The sequence below is a fragment of the Sipha flava genome, unplaced genomic scaffold (assembly GCF_003268045.1).
Source record: "Sipha flava isolate LNK unplaced genomic scaffold, YSA_version1 83_pilon_pilon, whole genome shotgun sequence".
Taxonomy (NCBI): domain Eukaryota; kingdom Metazoa; phylum Arthropoda; class Insecta; order Hemiptera; family Aphididae; genus Sipha; species Sipha flava.
Genome location: NW_020273625.1, coordinates 175,244 through 199,303, shown reverse-complemented (window position 1 = coordinate 199,303; position 24,060 = coordinate 175,244). Strand labels below are relative to the sequence as shown.

General features: G+C 27.0%; 1 protein-coding gene across 3 annotated transcripts in view; it reads right to left on the bottom strand.

The window, feature by feature from the left end:
• LOC112693249 (myosin-IIIb-like) overlaps positions 1-21,270 on the bottom strand; it is a 34,199-nt gene extending 12,929 nt beyond the window's left edge. The window contains exons 1-4 of one of the 3 annotated variants that reach the window (XM_025568231.1): positions 20,653-21,270; positions 20,257-20,432; positions 18,081-18,185; positions 17,823-17,999 (exon numbers count right to left, since the gene is read on the bottom strand). In XM_025568231.1, coding sequence (XP_025424016.1) covers positions 17,823-17,999; positions 18,081-18,185; positions 20,257-20,432; positions 20,653-20,785 — 591 coding nt within the window. In that variant the 5' untranslated portion in view covers positions 20,786-21,270. Of the gene's footprint in view, positions 1-9,098; positions 9,509-17,822; positions 18,000-18,080; positions 18,186-20,256; positions 20,433-20,652 lie in introns of those variants that run through there. The other 2 variants (XM_025568230.1, XM_025568232.1) reach the window with 2 other exon arrangements.
• Between the last annotated feature and the right edge of the window lie 2,790 nt (positions 21,271-24,060).

Sequence of the window (24,060 nt, the reverse complement as noted above, 5' to 3'; positions counted from 1 at the left end):
TTTCAAGGCTTAACACCGGAGAAAAAATAATTTTTATAATTTTGAATATTATTCATCTACAGTTTTGCATAGCACCGGGCTCCCTATTGCGGAGAGCGTATTATAATTTATTATCACCAACGAAACTGGTCGTGTTCTATATGTATATGTTATACGACTATATGCATAAATATAATACGAATGAAATAAACAACGTATAGTATAGAAAACATAAGCATATTTACGAGAAGGACTGAATGGGGGAGAGACTGCTCCCCCTACACCCCTTTGGGCGGGCTGTACCTCTAACGAAATCATGTTCAGATAAAAAAAAAAGTCGTGCGCGTGTACTCAGTATCGACAGGACCATTAGAGTGCAGTAGTAATATGTATATGTATTTATTTTATTTTTAAATATATTTTTGTTGTTTTGAAACGCCAATAGTTAAACTTTTTGGTCGAAAAATATTCCTATCAATGAGGGGTTTTTAACAAAAAAATAATTATTTCTGTATGTTAAAAAAAAAAAAAAGATTCCATAATTTAAACATTTTTTTATGCCCCCTCGATCATCAAAGTCTGAATACGACTATAAAAGAAATATCGTCATATTATAACACATTGCGTTCTCGTGTAATATTCATCGATTTTCGATGCATTATTCATTATCAGTACGATAGTTTCTACTCTAACTCGATAACGCAGATTTTGTATGCACGTGACTAACAGGAATCGGAAGAAAACAGTTTTGAAATTCAATTAAATTTTGGGAGAACAATGATTTTATAATTTTTTCTCGCTAATATATTCTCGAACTGCTGCTGAATTGAACTTTTTAAATATTAATACTACGACTTGTGTAATACAATAACTACATATATGTACTATACTTGATGATGCATTGCAACTGCACTGTTCGTATTGTGCTTACATTAATATATAACCGAGGAAAACTAGATGCTTAATAAATATATTTATATTGTTAACCAAGAGGTCGGTGAAAATAACGTCTATGATCCAACTAAACGTCGCCGCCGTCGTTACCAAATGAAATGGAAAACGTAACCACCGAGCGCGTACGATTTTCTTCGCAAATGAGTATTTAATCGTAAGTCAAGCAATTAATGACAATTGAAGAGAATCATCAGGAAGCGTATAATCAATTTTTTTTTCTATTATTATATTCATACTTAATTAGTCATTATATAGAAGAGAAAGATATAATCTAGTAAGCCGTTCCGTCTGAACACATTATGTGCAATCTAAACTGCAAATGTGAAAATGTAAATGTAAATGTGTAACTGTATGAATACATTATAAAAAGTTTTGTTGAGTTAGTAATTGTAATTCGAATAAAAAAATAAAAAAACAGTAAGAATGAAACGTATTATTTCTAATGTTGTAAGTATGCCGTCGGAACAATACAACTATTTTAAAACTACATTCCTGTAAAAAGTTCAAAGAGTCACAACATTTTAACTGGCGACAGTTTTTATGTCAATTTCCAGAGATCTCAATAATAATAATAATAATAATATGTCAAATACGAGGAGAATCTACGTGAGATTGATAAATATTTTATTTTATACGATAAATTGTTCCGCGTAAGAAAAACTAAACAATTTCAATGTATATTTTTCAAGGGTCATTCGACTTTCACTGGATAAATCAATCTCGAGAAATCGTCGTTCATCTGTTGTGAACACTTAGTGATGATTAATAGAGAATAATTTAACTGAAAACGTAAATAATTATCATTCGATTCACTAGCAGTACGCAAACCATAAGTGTAAAATTAGGGATATATAAATTTTAGTCTAAAAAGAAAAAAATTATTGAATTATCATCCATAAACTTTTTTTCTTTAGATATACAACAGAACCACAAAAATTTACAAATTATTGTAGTTAATAAATATTTCAAATTCGTTTTTACCAAAATGAGGACAACCGTTAAGGTTATTTTTTTTTCTTAAACATCATCAATGGATGGGTATAGGTACTTTGAATATTATTCGACTATCAAATTTGTCACACATCAAATTTATTTATTGTTGTGCTTCAAAGAAGTTTTATTGACCAGAAAATTAGATTTTTTCAGTTTACTGTAAATATTTACGTACACACATATTATATTTAAATAAATTCATTAAGATTATCATTATCATTTTACTTCTTACATGTACAAATTTAACATATTTTCGGAATCGAGTAGTAGCTTATGAGAAGAAACCGATAATAGTAATATTAAATATTATTATAACTACATATAATGGTAACAAATATATAAAATAAATTACTAGTATAAATTTATAATTTTAATGGTTTTAAACTATTCAACTTTAAATACTTCTAATGCAATTCTTTAAACATTACCTGTTTTTTAAAGTACATATTTGATAAGGAATGCTAATTATTGTGGTATTGAAACTTAAAATTGTGAACGATTTCTACTCATAATTACTAACATAGAAAATGAAGAGTAAATGCTCAAGTGTTTCATTTAATAATTACAATAATATTGGATATTTATCTTGTTTTTTTATCTTCATAAAATATAGTTTATAATGTAATATTTTTAAAAATTCAACGACGACAATAAATGCCTTAAAAAAAAAAAAAATCTTATAATAAATATTGGAGACTATAAAATGGTTATAGCGTTTATATAATCATTTAATTGTTTTATCATCTTATTTTTATGAATAGCTAAGCAATTCAAGGAATAATTTTCCTCTAAGAGCTTTTTCATTTTTTTATTTTTTAGAGAAATTGAGTTTAAATTTATAAATGTTCATAATATTAAAGAAAAATATCTTATTAGAAAAATAAATAAAATAGTATTACATTTTATTAATAAACAGCATTTTAAATTTTTTAAATGTACGATAGTTTAATATTAATACATATATATATATATATATATATATATGTTATAGGACTAATAATATATTCTATATTATTAAATAAAAGTAACTCTGAAAGTTGAAATAAAATAAATGAAAAAATAAAATTTGGAATTTTATAAACAATATATACATAAACTATATTGACCAACTAGTAAAGCAAGTTTTTGCAAACATTATCCCGTTACTATTTAACCGTTTGAAAACACGTTTATATTAAAACGATTTCTTGTTTTAGTCCATTTTTAATAATAATTAGTTTATTATTAGCTATATTTTTTGAAAGATGATTCAAGACTAGTAAATTATATATTTTTTGTTACCAACATATACAAATCAGGTCAACTACAATTACACATGTATTTTGAATTTTATATTTATAAATACATTTGTATATTATTAACTTGGTTCTGGATTTGAACACAGTAACTAGAGAAAGTTTTAATTCTTAATTTTCCGGCGAATTTTAGCATACTTAGAAATTAAATGGTCCGTCGCCATACTGACTGACAATAATGTCTTAGTAACCTAAATAATACGAAAACAATTCTGAAGTTCATTACAAAGTAAAACAAGAAAATAATGAATACAATTAATTAATTGTATTAAATAAAAAAATACACACAAACTTGTACAGTAAAATATGATAAAGTTCATTGTATGCTTAATAATTAACAGGTTAACAGGTTTAACAGGTTTCCGAAATATTAGCAAAATAAGATACCTAATTAAGATTTATAGCTTAATCTTAAATTAATATAAAGGCACGCAATAAGTGTTTTTTTTTTCGTATTATTATAATGCTTGAATTAGATAATATAATAGTTAAATTACGTAGTTTGGCATATAGAATAAACGTTTCAAAATTATATTACTATAATTTATAAAAACTGCTTAAAAAATATATATTATTCGTAATTCTAGGAATGAGGATTAGGTAGAATGTAATGATATTTCAAATTTGATTTTTTAAGTTATTCTACAATTTATGAAATATTCAAAATACATTCAGTAGCAATACGGAAATACGTTTGCCTATTATATGTTAAGAAATTATTTGTGACTTGAATTATTCTAAAAATATTGGACTGAAATAAATGTTCAAATATATTTTAATATTATAACAGATTAATGATTACATTTATTTTGAAAAAAAAAATGACTTATCAAATGAATAAACGGATTAGAATGACAATAGGATGTGGATATTGAAATGCAGATATACCTGACAACAGAACGTAATGCCTTACACCAAAAATTAATTGGAGTGAACAGAAAAACAATAAAAATAAATAGTAATGCACATCATCCAGTACACTATAAGCTTTTTGAGTACTAGTTACAAGCCAATAACTAATAAGATGGTACATAGATGAATAAGTAGTAAAGATGTAGAGATTTACATTTCAAAGATGTTTGCACAATTAATTTTTAAATAGTATCATAATTCAGCTGTCATAATAGCATTTCTATTAAAATATATTCATTACATTTATTTAAAATAATAATGGTGTCTTGACCATAATAATAAATTGTGTTTAAAATCATGTATATATCTATAAAGGTACTTATGAATACTACAATTTATATTAAGATTACAATTTATAAAGTATAAATATAAACAATATCTATAAATTAAGACTAACTTTCATCATGCAGATTTTTATTATGTTATTGAATAAAAACTTTCATTGATTATCACACCCAGCAGAGCAGAATATAAAAATAAAAAAAAAAAAAAATTAAAAATAAAATAAAAGTACATTATACTTTATAAAATAAAAATTAAATATTACTTAACATAAGATTAGGTATAAGATTGGAAACAAAAATAATATATTAAAATATTCGTAAAAATATATTAATAATTTACTAACCAAAGTGAACTTTTATAACACGGCAAATTAATTAAATTAAACGCGATTAAAAAAAATCTTTCTAATATTTTGATAAATATCTTTCAATGACTTTTTTAGAAAATGTACAAAATGATTAAGTATTAATGTTTTATATTGAAGTATAGTACCTGCAAGGTTCAATAATTACGGAAGAGAATAGTTGTATGTGCTTATTTTCTTAGAGTTAATCTTTTATAATAAGATTTATAGATTAAAATTCAATAAAATATATACAATTACGAAAAATCATCAAAACTATAAACCATGAAAACTGTGTGAATAATCTAAGAAATCATCTCATCCAATAGAATAATAATAAAAACCTGTCAAATTTACCTCAACTATAATAACTATAATTCATCATTTTTAGATTACGAATAAATTAGTTTTAAAATATGTTTGTTACACCTATTTATTTTCGTCTATTAGGAACACTTAAAAACTGTCATACTGAACAGCTTTGAATGAAAATACCTATCTTTTAATGATTATATTTATCTGGTTTGAATTTTAAAGAAATTATACTCCAAATTACTTAATAAAAATTAAAAAAAAATCTAAACACTACATAAAAATGAGGAGACAAAATAGTAAACAGTTTCAGTTTTCAAATGGGGGTTTTATTTTTATTCAAGTCAATTTACTGTATAGTCTATAAAAAATAATTTTGCGTAATACATTTTTTTCATTTTGGGTAAAATATAAAACTTGTAGTTTTTAAATTTTTAAATAAGTTAAAAAAAGCAATTTTTATTTCTGAAATTTTAAAATCGAACTAAGCTTATCGTTATCACACAACATTCCAAGTATATATAGACAACTATAAAACTTAAGTTATACGATTTTTAGTTTAAGTTTATACTTTTAAAATTTAAATTTCAATAACATAAAAATGTGTTAAAATTCTTATGTGGGGAGACAAAATTAATTGAATTTGACTAAAAAAATGTATAGTATATACATTTTCGACAATTAAAACATTAAATATTTAATTAAATGGTAACTTTTAAAGAAGATAAAAAATACGTATTTTAAGTCAATCAATATAATAACAATGAATATTGTGTAACATTAAATTAACATACTTAAGTACACTATACCTATAATTTGTACATGGTAATAGTATACACATTATACGTATACACATGTATTATACATTTTTAATAATTGGTAACTTTCTAAAAGTTTATTTCTTATTTGAAAAACATAATTATTAGCTTAATTTGTTAGTTATAATGATTAGATTCTTAGTATACTAAATACACCTCTTAATAGACATAGGTGTGTTTACATATACGTTATTTCTATCATACACAGACACGACTTGAAATATATTTAGCCAAAAACTTTAATTTAATGTTGTACAGTAATCAGGCATGAGCAGCATCTTATATCTTTTAACATTTGTGAGTTGTATATTGTTTATTTTCATTTTGTTTGCGTAAAGATATAAGATGCAAATTAAAACAATTTTTTTTTCTAAAAAGTCAATTTAAAATTTGCCTTATGTTATGTACGTAGTTGATTGATATAAGCATTAAATTAATTGAAAACATGTTTCGTAAAACAAGTTTTAAAGAAATAGAGACCTACTTTAAAGTAAATTAGGCTAAAATATTTGTAGGCTACAGCACAAGCTTGTATTTTTTAGCGCCAGTTGAAAGAATTTTTTCTTCAGCTGGCTTCATATATTTACTAACGCGTTCTAGATTATGAGATAAAACGTTCGAACATTGAACATTTTTCTTGAAAATAATTGATAATGTTTAAAATAATGTAACAAGTAATAAATTATTTAAGATTAATTATATATGTACTATATATATTATTTTTATATTATTTTTTATTATTTAATTCTAAAAAAAGATAATGGACCTATTACTGTACCCCACAATAAAAGTTCGTGTGTTTTAATTTTATTGATAAATAATCAATATTGTAATATAATGAACTTTAATATTTTTACTTACTTTAATAATAATTAAAAAAAAGTATTTTGTATCTAAAACAGTGAAAAAAATGTATATTTAGATATTACTAAATACTATACTATTTAGTATATTTTTTAAAATGTCAAATATAAATTATATCTTCGAAAGAAAACTGATGTATCTTGTACTTAAATACTTTTTTTTCAAGTAAATTACTAATCCCTGGCAGTAATAACTAATAGTTGCTTTTCATATTTTATCACTACATGACATGCAACTTAAAACAATATATTAAAATAACTTTTAATTTTTATATATATTTCTATAATTAATCTAAGTTTAAAAAGTATTTAATGGGTGGATGTAAGTAAATTTGGACCTAAAACTATCAGAAGTGACAGATACTTTTTTAATCATTTTTTTTTTTATGAGAAAAAATTAAAATAAGATACTAATCATGCGGAAACTGTAGGGTATTTTATATAAGAGGGAATTGCATAGATGTATTAAAAAAATTAATACCCATCCATAATTGTATGGATACAAAAATAATACTATTGTAACTACTTAATGTGCGAACAAAGGCAAATAAAAAAAAAAAAAACTACTTAATTTGAAACCAAACGAGGTTTCCGTTTTTAAATTATTACTTTTTGTTTGTACAAAATTAATTTATATAAAAAATGTCAATGGTTTGATGATGTAATGTAGGTACAATATGTGTGAATGGGAAGTAGAGAACTCACAAAATTTGTTTGAAAATATTTGGTTTAAATGCAATTTAATTAATTTGATAAAAACAGTAAATACAACACAAATTTACCCATATTAGGAACCAAATTCACTTTTTAGTTTTAAAATTTATATCATTTTTATCATTTATATTGACCGATTTTTAATATTTCTAATTTAAATGTATAGTTATAATAATAATAATCAGGGCTAGGATTTGTATGTAATAAAATTTTTTAAAATATGCATTTACATTTTTATAAGATAAACAGAAAAATAAAGTTACAAAAGAAATATTTATTTATTGAAATACATCAGTGGTTGGCTGTTTGTCTTCATATATTATAATTCAGAAATAAAATAAAATAAAATTTATTTTCGACAAAAACATCAAGTTTTATACTTTAATCAGCCGGTCTAGAATTAAATACGAAATATTAATATAAAATTATTAATAATAATTACGAAATATACTATAAAACATATATTTTTCGCACTTTTATAATCGAAATATGCAATAATATTGATTTTATTCAATATTATGCATTTTACCCAAAACATGCAAAATATAAATACCACCATTTATCTCATTATGAGGTGATTTGTGGACATTACTGACAAAATCAATAATCAGAAGTCGCAAAAAAAACATGCTGTTGCATACAAATCTTAGTCCTGATAATAATAATGATAAAAGTAATGCTTTTCTATATTGGTTACAATTAAATATTTAGTGATAATACATAATATTTTTAAAATGTATACGGTTGTATTAACTTTTAAAAAATACAAATAATACAATGATAAATAACATTGAGGCTTTTAGTAAAAATGTTTCCCTTCGGTACTATAATCTACTACAGTAGAACGAGTCTCTATATATAAGTATTTATACATGGTTAAGTTTTACTTATTGGTAGTTGCGGTAACTTAAGAATAAAATAATTTTGAATTTCCAAGGGATCGAGATTATAAAGGTTAGTTATAGTTTGTATAATATGATATAGTACATTTTATTTGCAATCGTCGACAATCGTTCAAGTACATAATTTGTACTGACAGGATTATCATTATGAAACGGATTAAAGAGAAAAACAAATTTGTTATGGTATCCTAAACATATATTAACCGTGACGAAAAATCGATATCGAAAGGAATAATATTTAATGTTGGTGTCGGTAACATACATTTGGCGCTTCAAGCGTATATTTACTGTATAACTATATAATATTTACTAAATGACGAATAGGATCCGCGGACGGTAACACACATTAGACACGTAAGTAGTACGAGTGCAAACAGAGGCGGACTGCTGATAAATTTCGGCCCGCGAACCTATATCAATCAAAGTGACCCATTAATTTTTTTTTATTAACAAAAATTGTATTTCACGCGAAAAAGAAGTTAAAATTTGAAATCAAGTGGGCCACACGCGAAGACCAGTCCATTGGAAACGCCAATCCGCCCCCGAACACATGTAAATGGGAGTTCGGCGGACATCGAACACGACGGGAGGTCGTTTGAAAACACGACAACGAACGCTGGACGGGAGAAGTGCGGGCGAACGTAGGGTCGCGCGCAAAGGGTTCGACAGAAGACCGCGGTAGCGTTGAACGTACAGTGCAACTTTTTATGAAATAATTTGTTCCATACCAGAAATATGGGAAGAAAATCCGATGAAAGTTCAACGGCGACGATGGCGTACAATCCACAGGAAATGCACCAGGCACGCGCACCGACCGAAATCGACGACGTTACACGGGCGCGACAACAACGGAAGACGAAACGACTTCGGAACGACCGTTCGAGATACGAACGCGCGAGGGAAATGCCGTTTTGCGGTAATGCGTTTGCGGCGAGCGGACGAGCGCACGCGACGGACGGCGGTGCAGTGTTGTCTGCGGCGGCGGTGTGCGGTCGGGATAACCGTCGGATGCGTCGCGCGGAAGAAAAAGAAACGCGGGGCGGCGGGAAACCAGTCGTCCGGAGGCGACGCTCCGTACCGATTTCTCGACGAAATGGAATACTATTATTATGCATGCGCGCGCTTGCTTACTGTACGCGATATCGTTATTATTATTATTATTATTATTGCGTTTTTTTCTTCTTTTCTTCGTCTCGTTTCCTCGTTTTCCCGCCGTCGAAACAGACGTCTATAATAGTTCTCTACTCGACCTGTTTCGATCGCGAAAAACGCGGCAGCCGGACGGCCGCGCTTCCGGCCGTTCTTTACCGGTGGTACTGCCCCCTACTGTCCTTACCGCCGCCACGCGAGTTTTTCGCAATTACCCCCGGTAACCGGTACACGGGCACAATACACATATTTACCCGTCGGCTCGATGTTCTTCTATTATTATTATTTACATTATTATTATTATCACTATTACTGCTACTGATGTGTGTAACGTAATAAATTGTACGTGTTTAACACTATACGAGCGCGCACGTACACATTACTCTGTACATATTATACAGCGCTAACAATATTGTTATGGACCTGCACGTGTTGTTAGTAGAGCGAAAACGCGAACGACCTAGTGCACCGCCACAAGTACCTTGTGGGTTAGACCAAAATCACTGATCACATCGCACTCCAACGCGCGTCGTGTTCCGTTAAGTGGACGACGAGTACATAATGGTAATAAATGCAGGTACTTCATAAATCATAATATATGTTAAATGTATTTCGTATTTAACATACGCGTTCACGAATTTATGGCCGATCCGTTAGCTTTTATTACGACCGCAATCCGGTAAAAACTCGCACAGCGAATTGTTGACTTTCTTGACCTGTGAGAGTTAAATTTTTTTCAATCGTTTCGATACATCCACGAATTACTATAATCATTGTTTATAAATACTATTCGTAATCAATGGTATAATATTTAACCCGATTATTATGTACGGAACTTAATAGATAACATATATAACATTTATAACATAACCGATGGTAAGAAAAAGAGAACTTATACATTATCCCATAACATTAGGCTTCAATCTATTATGTTATCTCACTGCTAAACACTGTATACTTATCTTATAATTCAGTCCCTGCAGCATTTCACAACATTCCAAATTAAACTAAATATAAAATATTATAGTGTTCGAGAATCCCCTATAAGCTATAATTTACCTTATTGAAATTAGATTTTATCATCTAATTTATGCGTATACATTACGGAAGTATTTTGATATTGAGTATAATCAGTTTGTTAAAATCCATAATATAAAATTATTGTTATATTTTAAAGTAAATTGCTAAAATGGCTTGGATAATATTTGAAAAATTTGTAATACATCAGTTGTAATACACAGTTCTTGTTTACCATTGTAATTGGAAAAATCTCGAGCACAAAACCCATCTGAATTTATTTTCAATCTACAGGAAAACTGTTTAGATAAAAATCTATAGATAAATTGAAGTGTCAGGTATATAGTCCTTTTATGGTTTATTTTTAATTTAAAAAGATAATATTAAAGTTTTTTATGTAAATTTACCACCTGAGAGATAGATCATAGAATAAAATCAATAAAATAATCGTAATTAGTTATGAAAACTAGTAATCATTTGGTCCAAAATCTTAATAAAAGAAACTTGACACTGCTAAATCATCCAATTTTTTTAACATAAGTTGAAAAATTTTAAGAAGATTAATCTTGTATCACATTTGCAAGTGATACCATACAACACTAAATTAATCATTTTACAAAAGAAATATCGAATGGTACCTACATAAAATATTTTATATTATTTTCTGTATTGTTTTTCAGTTGTTCTTTAGCTTAGAATTAAATTAATGAAAAAATGATGTGTCGAAAGAGTAACATCTACATCAATTTTTCTTTTAAAAATGTGCTGCATGAAACTTCCAGTAGGTGTTTATTAAATAGTTTAAAAGGTATTTACGGGAAAAAAAAACTTTCATTGTAAGCCATTAAAATCAAAACATTCATCACTTAACTCAAAATAAAAAATAAATAAATAAATAAGGAATAAATCATAGTAATTGATAAAATGGCTATAAATTGTAAAAATCGAATAATTTTATGATACACAACATACCTCGAAAATATATAATAAATCTCAAAAGGATCTAGAAATGAGTTTATTTTTTAGCGTATAAAATAAAATTAAAACAACTCAATAGTTATAATAAGTAATTTTTTAACCAAATATTTTTAGTGATAACCTAAATAATATCATACTTAAAGTACTATGAAATCGTACGTATAAAAATTATTATATCATCATATTATACGTTGTATAGGTAATCATTATATACGTCTACAATAAAATTCCCTAAACAATATTAAATTTTTGATCAAATTGATGATTACAGAGATACGTAAGTACCTAATGAGCTTTTAAAATGAAATGTACACTAAAAGAGAAGATAACAAATTTTATTAATAAAGGTAGGAGAAGGGTCAAAGACAGCCTTCAAAATATTTAAGATTATTATATAAACACGGTATTTTAAAATGTGAAAACTTCGTTCAGACGACTAATCTCACTAACGACCGGTCAGTCAAGTTTCTTTCAAAAATAAACAGGGGAAAATGCTTACCTTGCCCTCCACTCAAAATACGTCACTACTACCAGTTATATACTTATAAATTACAAAGCTATAGCATATTGAACACAAATTAATCAACCTAACAAGAAAATATAGTTGAAAAATAAAGTAAAAAATAAATTATGATTTAAAATAACATGGGAAACTGAATTAATTTAATTTGCAGAATACTTGGTATTTTAATATAGTTTCACTTAATTTATTATTTTTTTTTCTTAATATCCATTAGCTAGCTTAAATATTCAAATTTTATAAAATATAAATCATAAATAATTGATTTCAATGATCATACTTTTTTTTATTTTAAATTATTCATTGTAAGTATATTTATTAAAATAATGTAACTTAAAAAATCTCAGCATAAATTAATATTTTTAAAAGAATATTAATATTTATTTTGTTGAAATTAAATTTAAAATGAGTAGGTATAGATAACTATTAATTAAATCCTTATATTTTTAATTAGTAAAAAATCTGATTTTTGTTTAATGTAAATTAATTTAGTTTTAACATGTTAAAAGTGACCTATTAATTTCAGAAAATATTGTAGCGTTAACTTGAATTTACCGTAATCTTAAGTGCAGAACTGCAGAACACTTCCGCTCATAATAGTTTCAAAATAACTAATAAATAATGATTTATTCCATACGTCCATACTTATAAATATATATTTAGATGAAAACAGTTATCATACGTAACCATTGATCAATAAATTAAACTGTCTATGTAAATGTAATATTGTAAAATTTATTTTTAGATAGAAAATACAGAGTAACTTGTTTAACGTATTATATTAAATTATTATATGACAGATACGTGATAATCAGTAATTTAGTCGAGCGTATACGTGGATTTAAAATAGCTAAATGTTGATATTTTTTCAGCCATAAAGTATTTTTTACTAAACAAACTTATTCAGATTTCAGGTAAACAATATAGAACATATTTAACCTCTTGTTTATAAACATTAATAAATCAATAAATAATCACAACGGAGAATTCCAATACAGGATTACTGATGATAACAGGTGCATAGAGAAGTTGTCCCTCTAATTTTTTTTTTTTTTGTGGTGGGGAACTGGTAGTTTGAAATATAAAAATATTTGAAATACTTATTACATAATAATTTACTGAAAATGTTGCAATATATAAATTGTGTAAAATTAAGTTTTAATTTTTCTTTAATTACTAAAAAGTTATGATATACAGTGTTGTATTGGAGGGTATACGGCGTATACCTAATACGCTATTTATATCCATGGCGTATAGCTTATGAGAAATTGATGATAGGCGAGTAAACGACCGTATCTAGCGTACAGCTTGTAATTTGACAAATATAAATAATACAACTTGTAATTAGATTTATGATGTAATTCGATATCGGATATTTTATTATTTTTATTTTTTTAATGAAAAGTTCAAATTTGTTATAATTTAACAACAAGTTTTTGTTATCAAACAATCATAATTAAGGATATGTAGTTCATGAGTAAGTTTTTTTGGTTCTTACCATATGATAGTTATTACATGAAATATCCATGATTTATTTTAGCAATACATCACTGGTGATGTATAACAGTATACCGTTGGAGGTATAATTTTAAGATTGTATACGTTGATTGAAAAAATTGTAAGTATTTTAAGTAACGAAAAAAAAAAAAATAAATAAATAAATAAAAATTCAATCTGACCTCCATGCACCCTACCCATTTATCTTGCGCGAGTACGCACGAACGCGTATGCGTGGCGTGTTGACTTTTTCGGCCGTGCTCAAAGGAACATACAACGAACATTCGTGCAGCCAATGTGGACGGTAAATTTTGATTTCTGTGCATCGAATAACCGCGCATGAGATGCGTGTGTGCCACGCACGACGTCCACGCAAGCGAATAAATGTTTTCTGCATGCTCGGTTTATCCGTCGCACAGCGTGCGCTTGGCGTGTGCATGCCTCTCGTACGACGGTTGACTTGGTCCCTTCGAAAAATAATAGCGTAGATATTTTACCGGATATACCGGTTACTTGTCAGGAACAGAGTATTTTTCAGGTATCTTTACAGCCCTGCCCTCCGTTTTCTCTGTCTAAAAATTCTCTAAGGATTTATGGTATGAATTTAAAACACTCAAATAGCAAAGTTTACGTTGTTACATTAACTAATCGAATTAAATTCATATAAAACGTCTTGGTTTAACAAAAAACACAACGAAACTTTAGTAGAAAAAACTTTACGGTGCCCAGGGGCATATGGGGCCGTCACCTCTCGGGCACTCGATTGTGTCATATTAATAAAAATTAGCTTAATATAAAATTTAAATGTTTCTGTTTTTATTTGTATGTTTGTATAAAACATTAATATACAAAAGTATAAAAAAGATAAATTGAGCACTTGAAATATTTATTGGTTAAAATGTGAAAATAATAGATATAGTAAATTAACTTCCTGGGCCTCTCGATACCCAGTTCACCCCTGACAGTGTTGACAATTTATTGTGTTTCACAATCTTAGATTGTACACATAATCACTTAAGTTACCTATTCAATCAACTGCACCAAAACAATCATTCGAGATGTTGGCATACAAAAAAGAAAAAAAATATCCTGTTAAACAGAACGAAACAAGATACAATTATTTACTTTTGGATTCTAGAATGAAGAGTATTATTTGTTCAATGATGTTTACGTGTTTTTTAGTGAACACTATCGGGAATACAATTTGTAATTTGATCAAAAATAAAAATACAACATCAAACATTTTATAAAAAAGAATAATTTTTGTTCTCAACTGCTATAATGTTGTAAAATGATAATTTCATACTTCAAAAATATATTAAAATAGAATAGTTATTCTTTATATGAACAAAAATTCAATTTTGATAATTTAAATAAATAACAGCTCTCGATTTTTCACTAAAATGTACTATTTTTGATAATAATGCATTTTGCTGTAAAAAATATAGTTAATATCATTTTTGTTGTCTTGGTTTTATTTTGTTTTGTTTTTCTTAATTTTAGTTATTTTTCCACTTCCTTCTTGTTATATTATAATATAGTTATTCGCTGTACTTAACTGTATTTAATTGTCGAAACTAATTGTTATACTAAGTTTCTAATATAAAAAAAAAATAAATAATTTTAACAAGCTATAAGTATATCATATACTTAATAAATATAAGCATAGTCATTCAAATTATAATTATTGGATTATAAGAAATTTGTTTTCTACTTACTGTAAGTTATAATAAATATTATTCTTATCGATTTAGAAACTAAAAAAATATGTTTGTATATTTATTCTCTTTTATATGAGTATTATTAAGAAGTCAGTTACTTTGGTAACTCATTGGGCATAATGTATATGAGGACGAAAAGGTTTTCAATGGTTTTAATAATTTGTAAAATATATTTGTATATTATTATCATACAGCTTATCTACCACAGCGCATAAATGTGTTGCCTAATTTAATATTTCAAGGCGTTAAACTACTTTCCTCATTCAAATGTAATGCCGCCGGTTGCACCAAATACACTGTAAATATATAAATATATTACACTAAAATAAACTCATTTAACTAAGTTAGAATAAAATCTCTTATATAAATAGGTTTTAAATTTTATCCGATATTAAAAATACACTTTATCTTAATTTAAATTAAAGGCTGATTTATCGCTGTATAAAATTGTAAGTATGGTTAAATTCCATTATTTTACATTATATTGTTTTGTACTGCTTAATGTCATATATGTTTAATAGGTTTTTTGTGTTTCTAACTCATATTAAACAATTATTTTTCATGATTAGTATGAGTAGTTTTTTAGAATTATCTTCATCAACTTGTACTGTAGGTACCATTAGTTTTATAACCAGTATATTGGTAATTACCTGAATACAAAACAATAATTGGCCAACATTCTTGAATGTAACACGTGTTAATAAAACAAATGTTAGTTAACCGTTAAAAATTGAACAGTAGAAAAAATAATTTATCAATAGATAAAGACAAGTTTGGTCAACAGTATAATAAATTATCGTTCTGTTTTCTATTAAGACATTTACAATTTTATGAAACTATAATTTAAGTTTCAAATAAGGTGGTATTCAGTCTGATTAACATGTATAAATAATACACATATTATCAATATTATAATATTATCAAATTGAATGGCAAAATAAATTAAATAGAAATTATTTGTTTTATAATATATAGTACAACTAGAGTGTGAAGCTTTATGAATATTTTTTACATTAATCTAAAATATTTTAATTTAACTATCTCAAATATTACAAATGCAGTGTATTTTTTATTTATTTAATTTTAATCAACTAATAGCAGGTGGTAGTTTAGGTCTTTACTTTAACAAATAAAAGTTGTATAGATTAGGTTAAGTTAGGTCAAAAATGTTAGGCCATCATTCATCAAAGAATTAGAGACACAACTAAACTACAATACTGAATGGCTACTATGTTACACCATACACCTATTTTATTTTTTCATATAATATAAATTGAGAATGTAGTAAAAAATGTATTCATATACTAGAATAATAGTTTGATGATATAAATTAAACTATTGAAATATATATAATACATATATTTTCTATATGTAGAAAATAAATTCTCAAATATAGAGAGAAAATATGAATACTAAATTATATCTTCAATATCAATTTTTACAATTAACTTTTAATTTAAATTTCATACCATATTAAAATAAATTATCTAATTTAAGTTATAAATAATATGTACTATTATAATAATAAAGTAAATATTTAATAAACTGTATATATACATAAAATATGTGTTACTTTAAAATAAGTAAATGTATGGTATAAAATGATAATTTATTTTTATAATTATTGGTATTATGACAGAAATAGGAGGACTTTTTAAATTTTTGCAAATTTTATAAGAATCTAAAATGTTATCATTATTTTCAATTATAATTTTAGAATTATTAAAAATGTTCATTACATTTATAATTAAAATGATAATATACACATTATAATTAATAGAAAAACATCTATTAAATCAAATAATAATATACAGGAGAGTATATTATGATCTATAATTTGTTTTTGTGTGTAACATAATGACATAACATACTTATCACTATAACTAAAAAATGTACACAATATACATAATTCATAGTAGTAGATAAATGTTATTACTATAAACTCATTTTATTATCTATAATTGACAGTCATAATTTTCATGTAGAACATAAAAGTTGATTAGTCGAATGGTAATAATTTGAATCTTATATTGAAACTTAAAATCAAAATAACTTTAATTAAATTTTATATCCCTTTAAACATATATTAATGTTAATAATTTTCTAGATAACTAAAACTATAGATAATTAAAATTCCTTTATTTGACCTTAGTTTTTGAGTAATTGTGGCTTCTAAGATAATATTTTAATTTAAACTTTTAGTAAAAAGTCTAAAGGGGAATATATTAATGATAAAATATCATGCAATTTTTTTATAAAGTATTGTCTGATGAAGAAGATACAATAAGATAAAAAAAAACCATGCAATACAGATATGAAATCACAAAAATATTCATACCAAAGTATCACAATTTAATTTTTGTATAGTTTAATACAGCTAAATTGATCGTTAAACAAATAGAGACAATATAGTAGGATATTTAGTCCTCTTAATTCATAGAATTTTATTGAATGTAAGATAAGGTTTAATAATGCTGAATCATATAAGATTCTGAGCTTTTAAAATCATACAGCTTTAGACTACTACAATCTTAAGTCATAATTAATAGTTTTTAATATTTAAAACTTACTTCAGGGGCCATCCAATAAGGTGTTCCTACAGATGTATCACGTCGTCCCATTGTAGCTCCTAAATGTGAGGAAACTCCAAAGTCAACTAATTTCACTTGTCCGTCTTCAGTTAGTAGTATGTTATGTCCTTTTACATCACGATGCATACAATGATTACGATGTAAGAATGCTAGAGCCTTAATGTAAAAATAACAAAATTAAAACACATTATAAATATATATAAACTAAGTTAATCATCAGAAATTGATAAAAATTACCTGTAAAGTTTCATGTAAAATGTAAGCGATCTGATCTTCAGTTAATTGTTTTCCTTGGGTTTTTAACCCATGTACCAAATCAGTAACTGATCCTCCTAGGCATAACTGAAACAAAATATCAAAATAATATTTATTTTATAATTTAAAAAAAATTTAACTATTCAAATACAATTTTACAAAATATTTTTAATTTAAAAAATTAAAAATCAAATTAAAAAATGGCAATAGTATGTTTAGATATAATTGCTTTATCTATCCTGGCACAATGTCTCTCCCCTCATTTTTTAAACCAATATAACTAAAAAAGAACTTGTAATTTAAGTGTTATGCTATTTTATTCACTAGTTATATATTTTTTTATTACTCAAATACATTTAGTGCTCTTATAATATTTAATATATGAAGTATCTATATATTTTAAATTTTTTTTGCTTTTTGGGTGACATGATCATTCCAAAAGAAGGGAAACTTTCTCTATAATTTAATTTGAGAATTTTTTTGTATAAAGATATTTGTAAAATATATTATTTATTTAAAAAGAGTTTCTTTTTTTTATTGACGATACATAAATTATGTTTGAAAAACATTATAAAATAACACAAGATTATTAACTATAATTATATATAATTAAATTATTAATAATAATATATATTGATAAATATATAATAAAGCACATTATAATAGCAGTGAATACATACACTTTAAACAGGATATAAAAATGTTCTAAGGTTTAAAAACAAGATGGTTTATTACATTTGTATCATAAATTACGGTAAAATATACAGAAATGCAATTTTAAACATAATATAAATGTAAATTTTACTTTTTTATCATATTTTGAAAAAATACTATTTATAAATTTTCAGTCAAAACTTCTACATAATTCATCTACAGAGTTGATTATACATATACACAGAAGATTATTAAGGTATATAATTTACTGAATGCTAAATTGATAAATTACTGTTACAAAAGAAACCGATTAATTAGGTAATATTATTTTATTGAACAAGTCAAAAATATTAAATCATTATTAATAACATAAAAATGAAATCAATTTATCAATGATACAATTCTTAAACAGTGCTTAGAATGGGAATAAAATTTAGATTTTGAAAAAAAAAAACATTCAATACATATTACCATGCAAAAGAGATAATTAATTATCATGACAGATAAAGCAATTCAAATACTATTTAATTTTTTAATTAATTAAGAGTTTTAAGCACGAATGTTATCATTTAACAATGAACAAAGCTGATCAAACCAAATCAACTATAAATACATATTTGTTTAATAAATTAAATTGAGGACTATAAATACTATTTATTGGTTCAGTAATAATACATTTTGAATAAAAAAAAATGTTATAAATATATATTATAGATACTCAAATACATTTGTTATATTATATAACATTATTTTGGTTTTAATACATTTACCATTTTTTATAATATAATATTTTTTTAATAAGCTACATAAAAGATTAACATGAGATATTCACAAAATTATATTATCTAACTGTATAACTGTATAAAAATAAACTTATGAATATCACCCTCAGAACAAAAATGTATACTTTAGTGGAAAAAATCCAGTGTTTATTTTTATTTTATCGTTAACATTTTTAAAGTCATATTTTATTTAAAATAGTAAAAATGATCTGTAGAACCTTTTTTTGATACAAATATTCAATCAATTTATTCTACATAATACTTAATTTTATGAAAACAATAAATTAAAATTAAAATCAAAATTATTCAATTATATTGTATACCTATAAATACATACAGTTATTATTATTACAATAAGCGTATTATATCTTTCCTTCCGTATAATTCTAACCGTAAACAGTAAATAATTATCTTGATTAATGTTGATATAAAACAATATTCATACTTTAAATTTTTCTTCATAATTATAACATAATTCTATTTTTTAATTGTATTACATCATTAATTTTCATTAGTTTATAAACAAAATATAATTTAAATAAATTATAAGGTGTATGTCAGAACATGAAATAAATTGAATTATCAATTGTACATAGATAATATGTTTATAAATATATTAACGTTTAATTAAGAACTTCAAAATAAATGCAAATATTAACAAAGATATCACACAGTAATATTAATGATTTAGATAGTAAATTTATATAAACACAACAACTTACCTCCATAACAAACCATAGTTGATCATTAAGCTGTTTAGAACCTTTAACAAAATAAATTCCATGAAAGGAAGGAATATTTGGATGTAAGCTGAGATCCCTCAATGCAAGATATTCATCTTCGATTTCTTCCTCGTTGCCAGCAATGTCTTCTAGTATTTTAATGGCGACATTCTCTCCTGAAACGAATAAATAATATGATTAGCTGTCGTTGAGATAAGGGCAGTAGGCAAAAAACCATACGTTCTAGGCTGATTGGTCAGTAGGAAAACGAAGGAAAACAATAAGCTATTGGTTACATGATGGAAACGCCGGTGTGTAGAAAAACTGCACACGAGATATCGTCATGACGGTTTCGGCACGAGAGGTACAGCAATAATAATTATAAAATAAAGTTACCGGTGACATTGTCTTTGGCTCTGAACACTTCGCCGTACGTGCCCTCGCCGATGAGTTCGTCGATGGTGAACCGTCCGTCTGGACTTGGAACGGCGTCCAGCCCGAACCGTTGGCACATCCTGTAATAGTCCATCGCGACGTCCGCTACAACAACGGGAGAACGATATCATTTAGAAACATATTGGACGGCTACATGATGACGGCGACGAGCACGGACGGTCAAGTACGTGGGTAAACCGGACACCGCGCAAAATCGCACTGGCTAGCGGGTTTCGTGCGCGGAAAAGAGTGGTGGCCGAGACCGACGTTCACTTATCATAATCGGCGGCGGCGAAGAAGAAGTTATAAAATGTAAAAAATATTAAAAAAAAAATATTACACTTTCGGTATTATCACGCGCCACGCACCTCGGACAACTGTGCGTGCGTGAGTGCGGTTGAACAGTCAACAGGAGGTTCGTCGCGAATAATGTAAACAAAAATCACCTGGCCCGAGCGACGCACGCGGTACGTACGCGCGGCAGTGATGCCGTCGAGCGGCGAGCGCACCGGAAGTGCATTGCTCGCGCACGGCAACGAGCGTTTCGCGTCCGCCGCGCGACGTCACGACTTGTTTATCGCAACGTTCATACTCGATTTCAACGCTCCCTCTTCCCCGTCCACCCGCTAGAGCGGCACGACGCGTATTCCCGTGACGAACACGGAACCCACCGGGTACACCGTCGCCTTTGTTTTTTTTCCCGCGCGCGTATTCCTCTTCTCTCGTGCGAGAACGAAACCGAACGGACGCTCAAACTCGCGACATGTTGTACAGAAATCGAACGCATGTCGGTTTATCGTATTGTAAATGTTGGAAATTAATTTTCCATTGTTTTCGCATCGCTATGGATCTTCGTTTCCTAGTTCAAAATGTAAACTACCCGATACTCCACCATTATTCCTCCAGTAATCCAGTGGTGACCAACTACCAAGGGCGTATTTGAGTTGTGGCCACGGTGGGAGGGGGGGGGGCGAAAATAATTTTTCTTCAATGCAAACTTAAAAATAATTTACAAGTTCATTACCTACAGCTCATGTTCCTGTTATAATGATAACATATTATAATGGTAGACTCAGTGGCGTAGCCAAGGGGGGGGCTATAGCCCCCCCATGGGCCGTGTTTATATGTTCAATGTATCTTGACTATTTAATAGAATCAATGGATGCTCGTTTTAATCAAATGCTTATTGATGTTATGCCATTTGAAGGACTTATTCCGGCCAATTTAAATATGTATGACGATAAAAATATTATAAAATCTGCTAAAATATATGTCCAAGATCTCCATGATGATACCTCATCTACAATCAGAGCTAACCTGTTCATATGGAGGCAACAATGGAGTCAAAATACTATTCCAAAACCGAATTCTGCTCTTGATTCACTCTCTCATCGCACTAATCTTCGACCTAACATTAAAATACTTTTAAAATTATTCGCCACGTTACCAGTTACCTCTTTCACTCTAAAAAGAACGTTTTTAGTACTTAATCGCTTAAAAATTTTTTTAAGAAGCAACATGTCGGAAAACAGACTGAATGGGTTAGCTATGGCTAATATAAATAAAAAAGAGCAATTCGATGAAAGTGAAATAATAACTGAATTTGCCAGAAATTCGCCTAAGAGGATGCAGCTGTCAGAGTGGAGCAAGTGACTGAACACTGAAACCAAAATTATTATTATTATTATAAATTATATATTAATAAATATTTTTAAAACTATATTAAAATGCTTGAATTACGTTTAGAAACTAGTGGTAGATGGTGGGGGGAGGGGAGGTTAAGGGTGAATTCTCATATCCTCTCTTACCTTACTTATCCAAAAAAGTGGTTAGCCCCCCTTTTAAAAATCCTGGCTACGTCACTGGGTAGACTAGTAATTTATATTCTTAATTATTTATACATTACATTTTTTAATAAATCAATGTATTATATTCAAAAAAAATATGTGCCACGGGGGGGCGAATGCCCCTTCCCCCTCCCCCCTCAAATACGCCCTTGCCAACTACGGGCCTACGATCATTTATTAACCATTCCGCCAGTGTATCAAATCGAATTGAAAAATTTGATTTCTGCCTTTTCGAGTGTTTGGCTACTTTAAAAAAAGAAGATCGTGGTGTACTTCCAAAATAGTAAAGCGTCAACATCATCAATAAACTTACACGCGAATTTTAATGTAGTTTTAAAGACATTCGAGATAACGAAAATGATAATGACGAAATGTAATTTATTTGAAAATCCTTTTAACACAAAACCTAAAAATTCTATTACTTAATAAAATATAACATTTCCGATCTCACAAATAAGCCAGAATTGTTTTCTGCAGGATGAATGAACTAAAAAACCCATTGTACGACGATGATTAGCACTTTTACTCAACTCTTTATGAAATTATATTAATTTTTTTTTTTTTTTAATTAATATTCGGTTTTCATTTCAGTATTAATTTTATAGTATTTAGAATTTCGAGCGAAATGAGAAATGTATTGATTTTACCATAATGTGTTTTTTTTTTTTGTTTTTTTTATGTGTGATGTGTACATGATTTCGAAAATGTCCACAATAAATATTTTTTAAGTTACGATGAAAACAAGAAATTTGATCTTACCGAAAACTGGTATTTCGTATTTTTATACATTTTCGTCAGTTTTTCGTATTTTTTAAGAAAACTGATGGAAAATTTATGAAATTACTTCCGTCAAAGATTTAGCGAGATAACATTTTCTATCAGAAATTTATTATAAGTGTGATTGAAGCATTTATTCTGGTCAATACCGTGTACCAACAAACTTAAAAAAAAAAATAATAACGCGTGACATAATTTGCAATTATTAAGTGGTAAGGATTCAAATCTCTGTTGAAATTTCTTTTATTTGGAAATTTCTTCTTCGTTATTTATAATTATTCGAAAAACGTTGAGAAATTCAAAATTTCTCTCCTTCTCCCCTTAGTACGAACAAAATCTATTTTCTATCTTTTACATTTCACTTTTTATTTGATGATGATGGAGCACTCCTAGACAAGAAATCTTGAAAAATATAATAATAATATTATTATTATAGGTCCCCCATACATAAATCTATTAGAGATTAAACAAAAAAAATTGAACTTTATTTCAACAAAATAATTTGTGAGCGTGTAATTATTAAATGTTGACAAAACCATAAAAATCACGGAAATCTTTATTATTGTTGCGAAAAATTAATTTTCAATTATTATACTTCGGGTATGACGATTGAATTATTTTCATATAATTTTCTTATTAGAAAAAAAAAATGCTAGTAAATTGCAAAAATGATTTATAAGCGCTTCAAAATCCATACTCTACTAAGAACTATAGATAAGCACACGTGTGTGAGGAATAATTATAA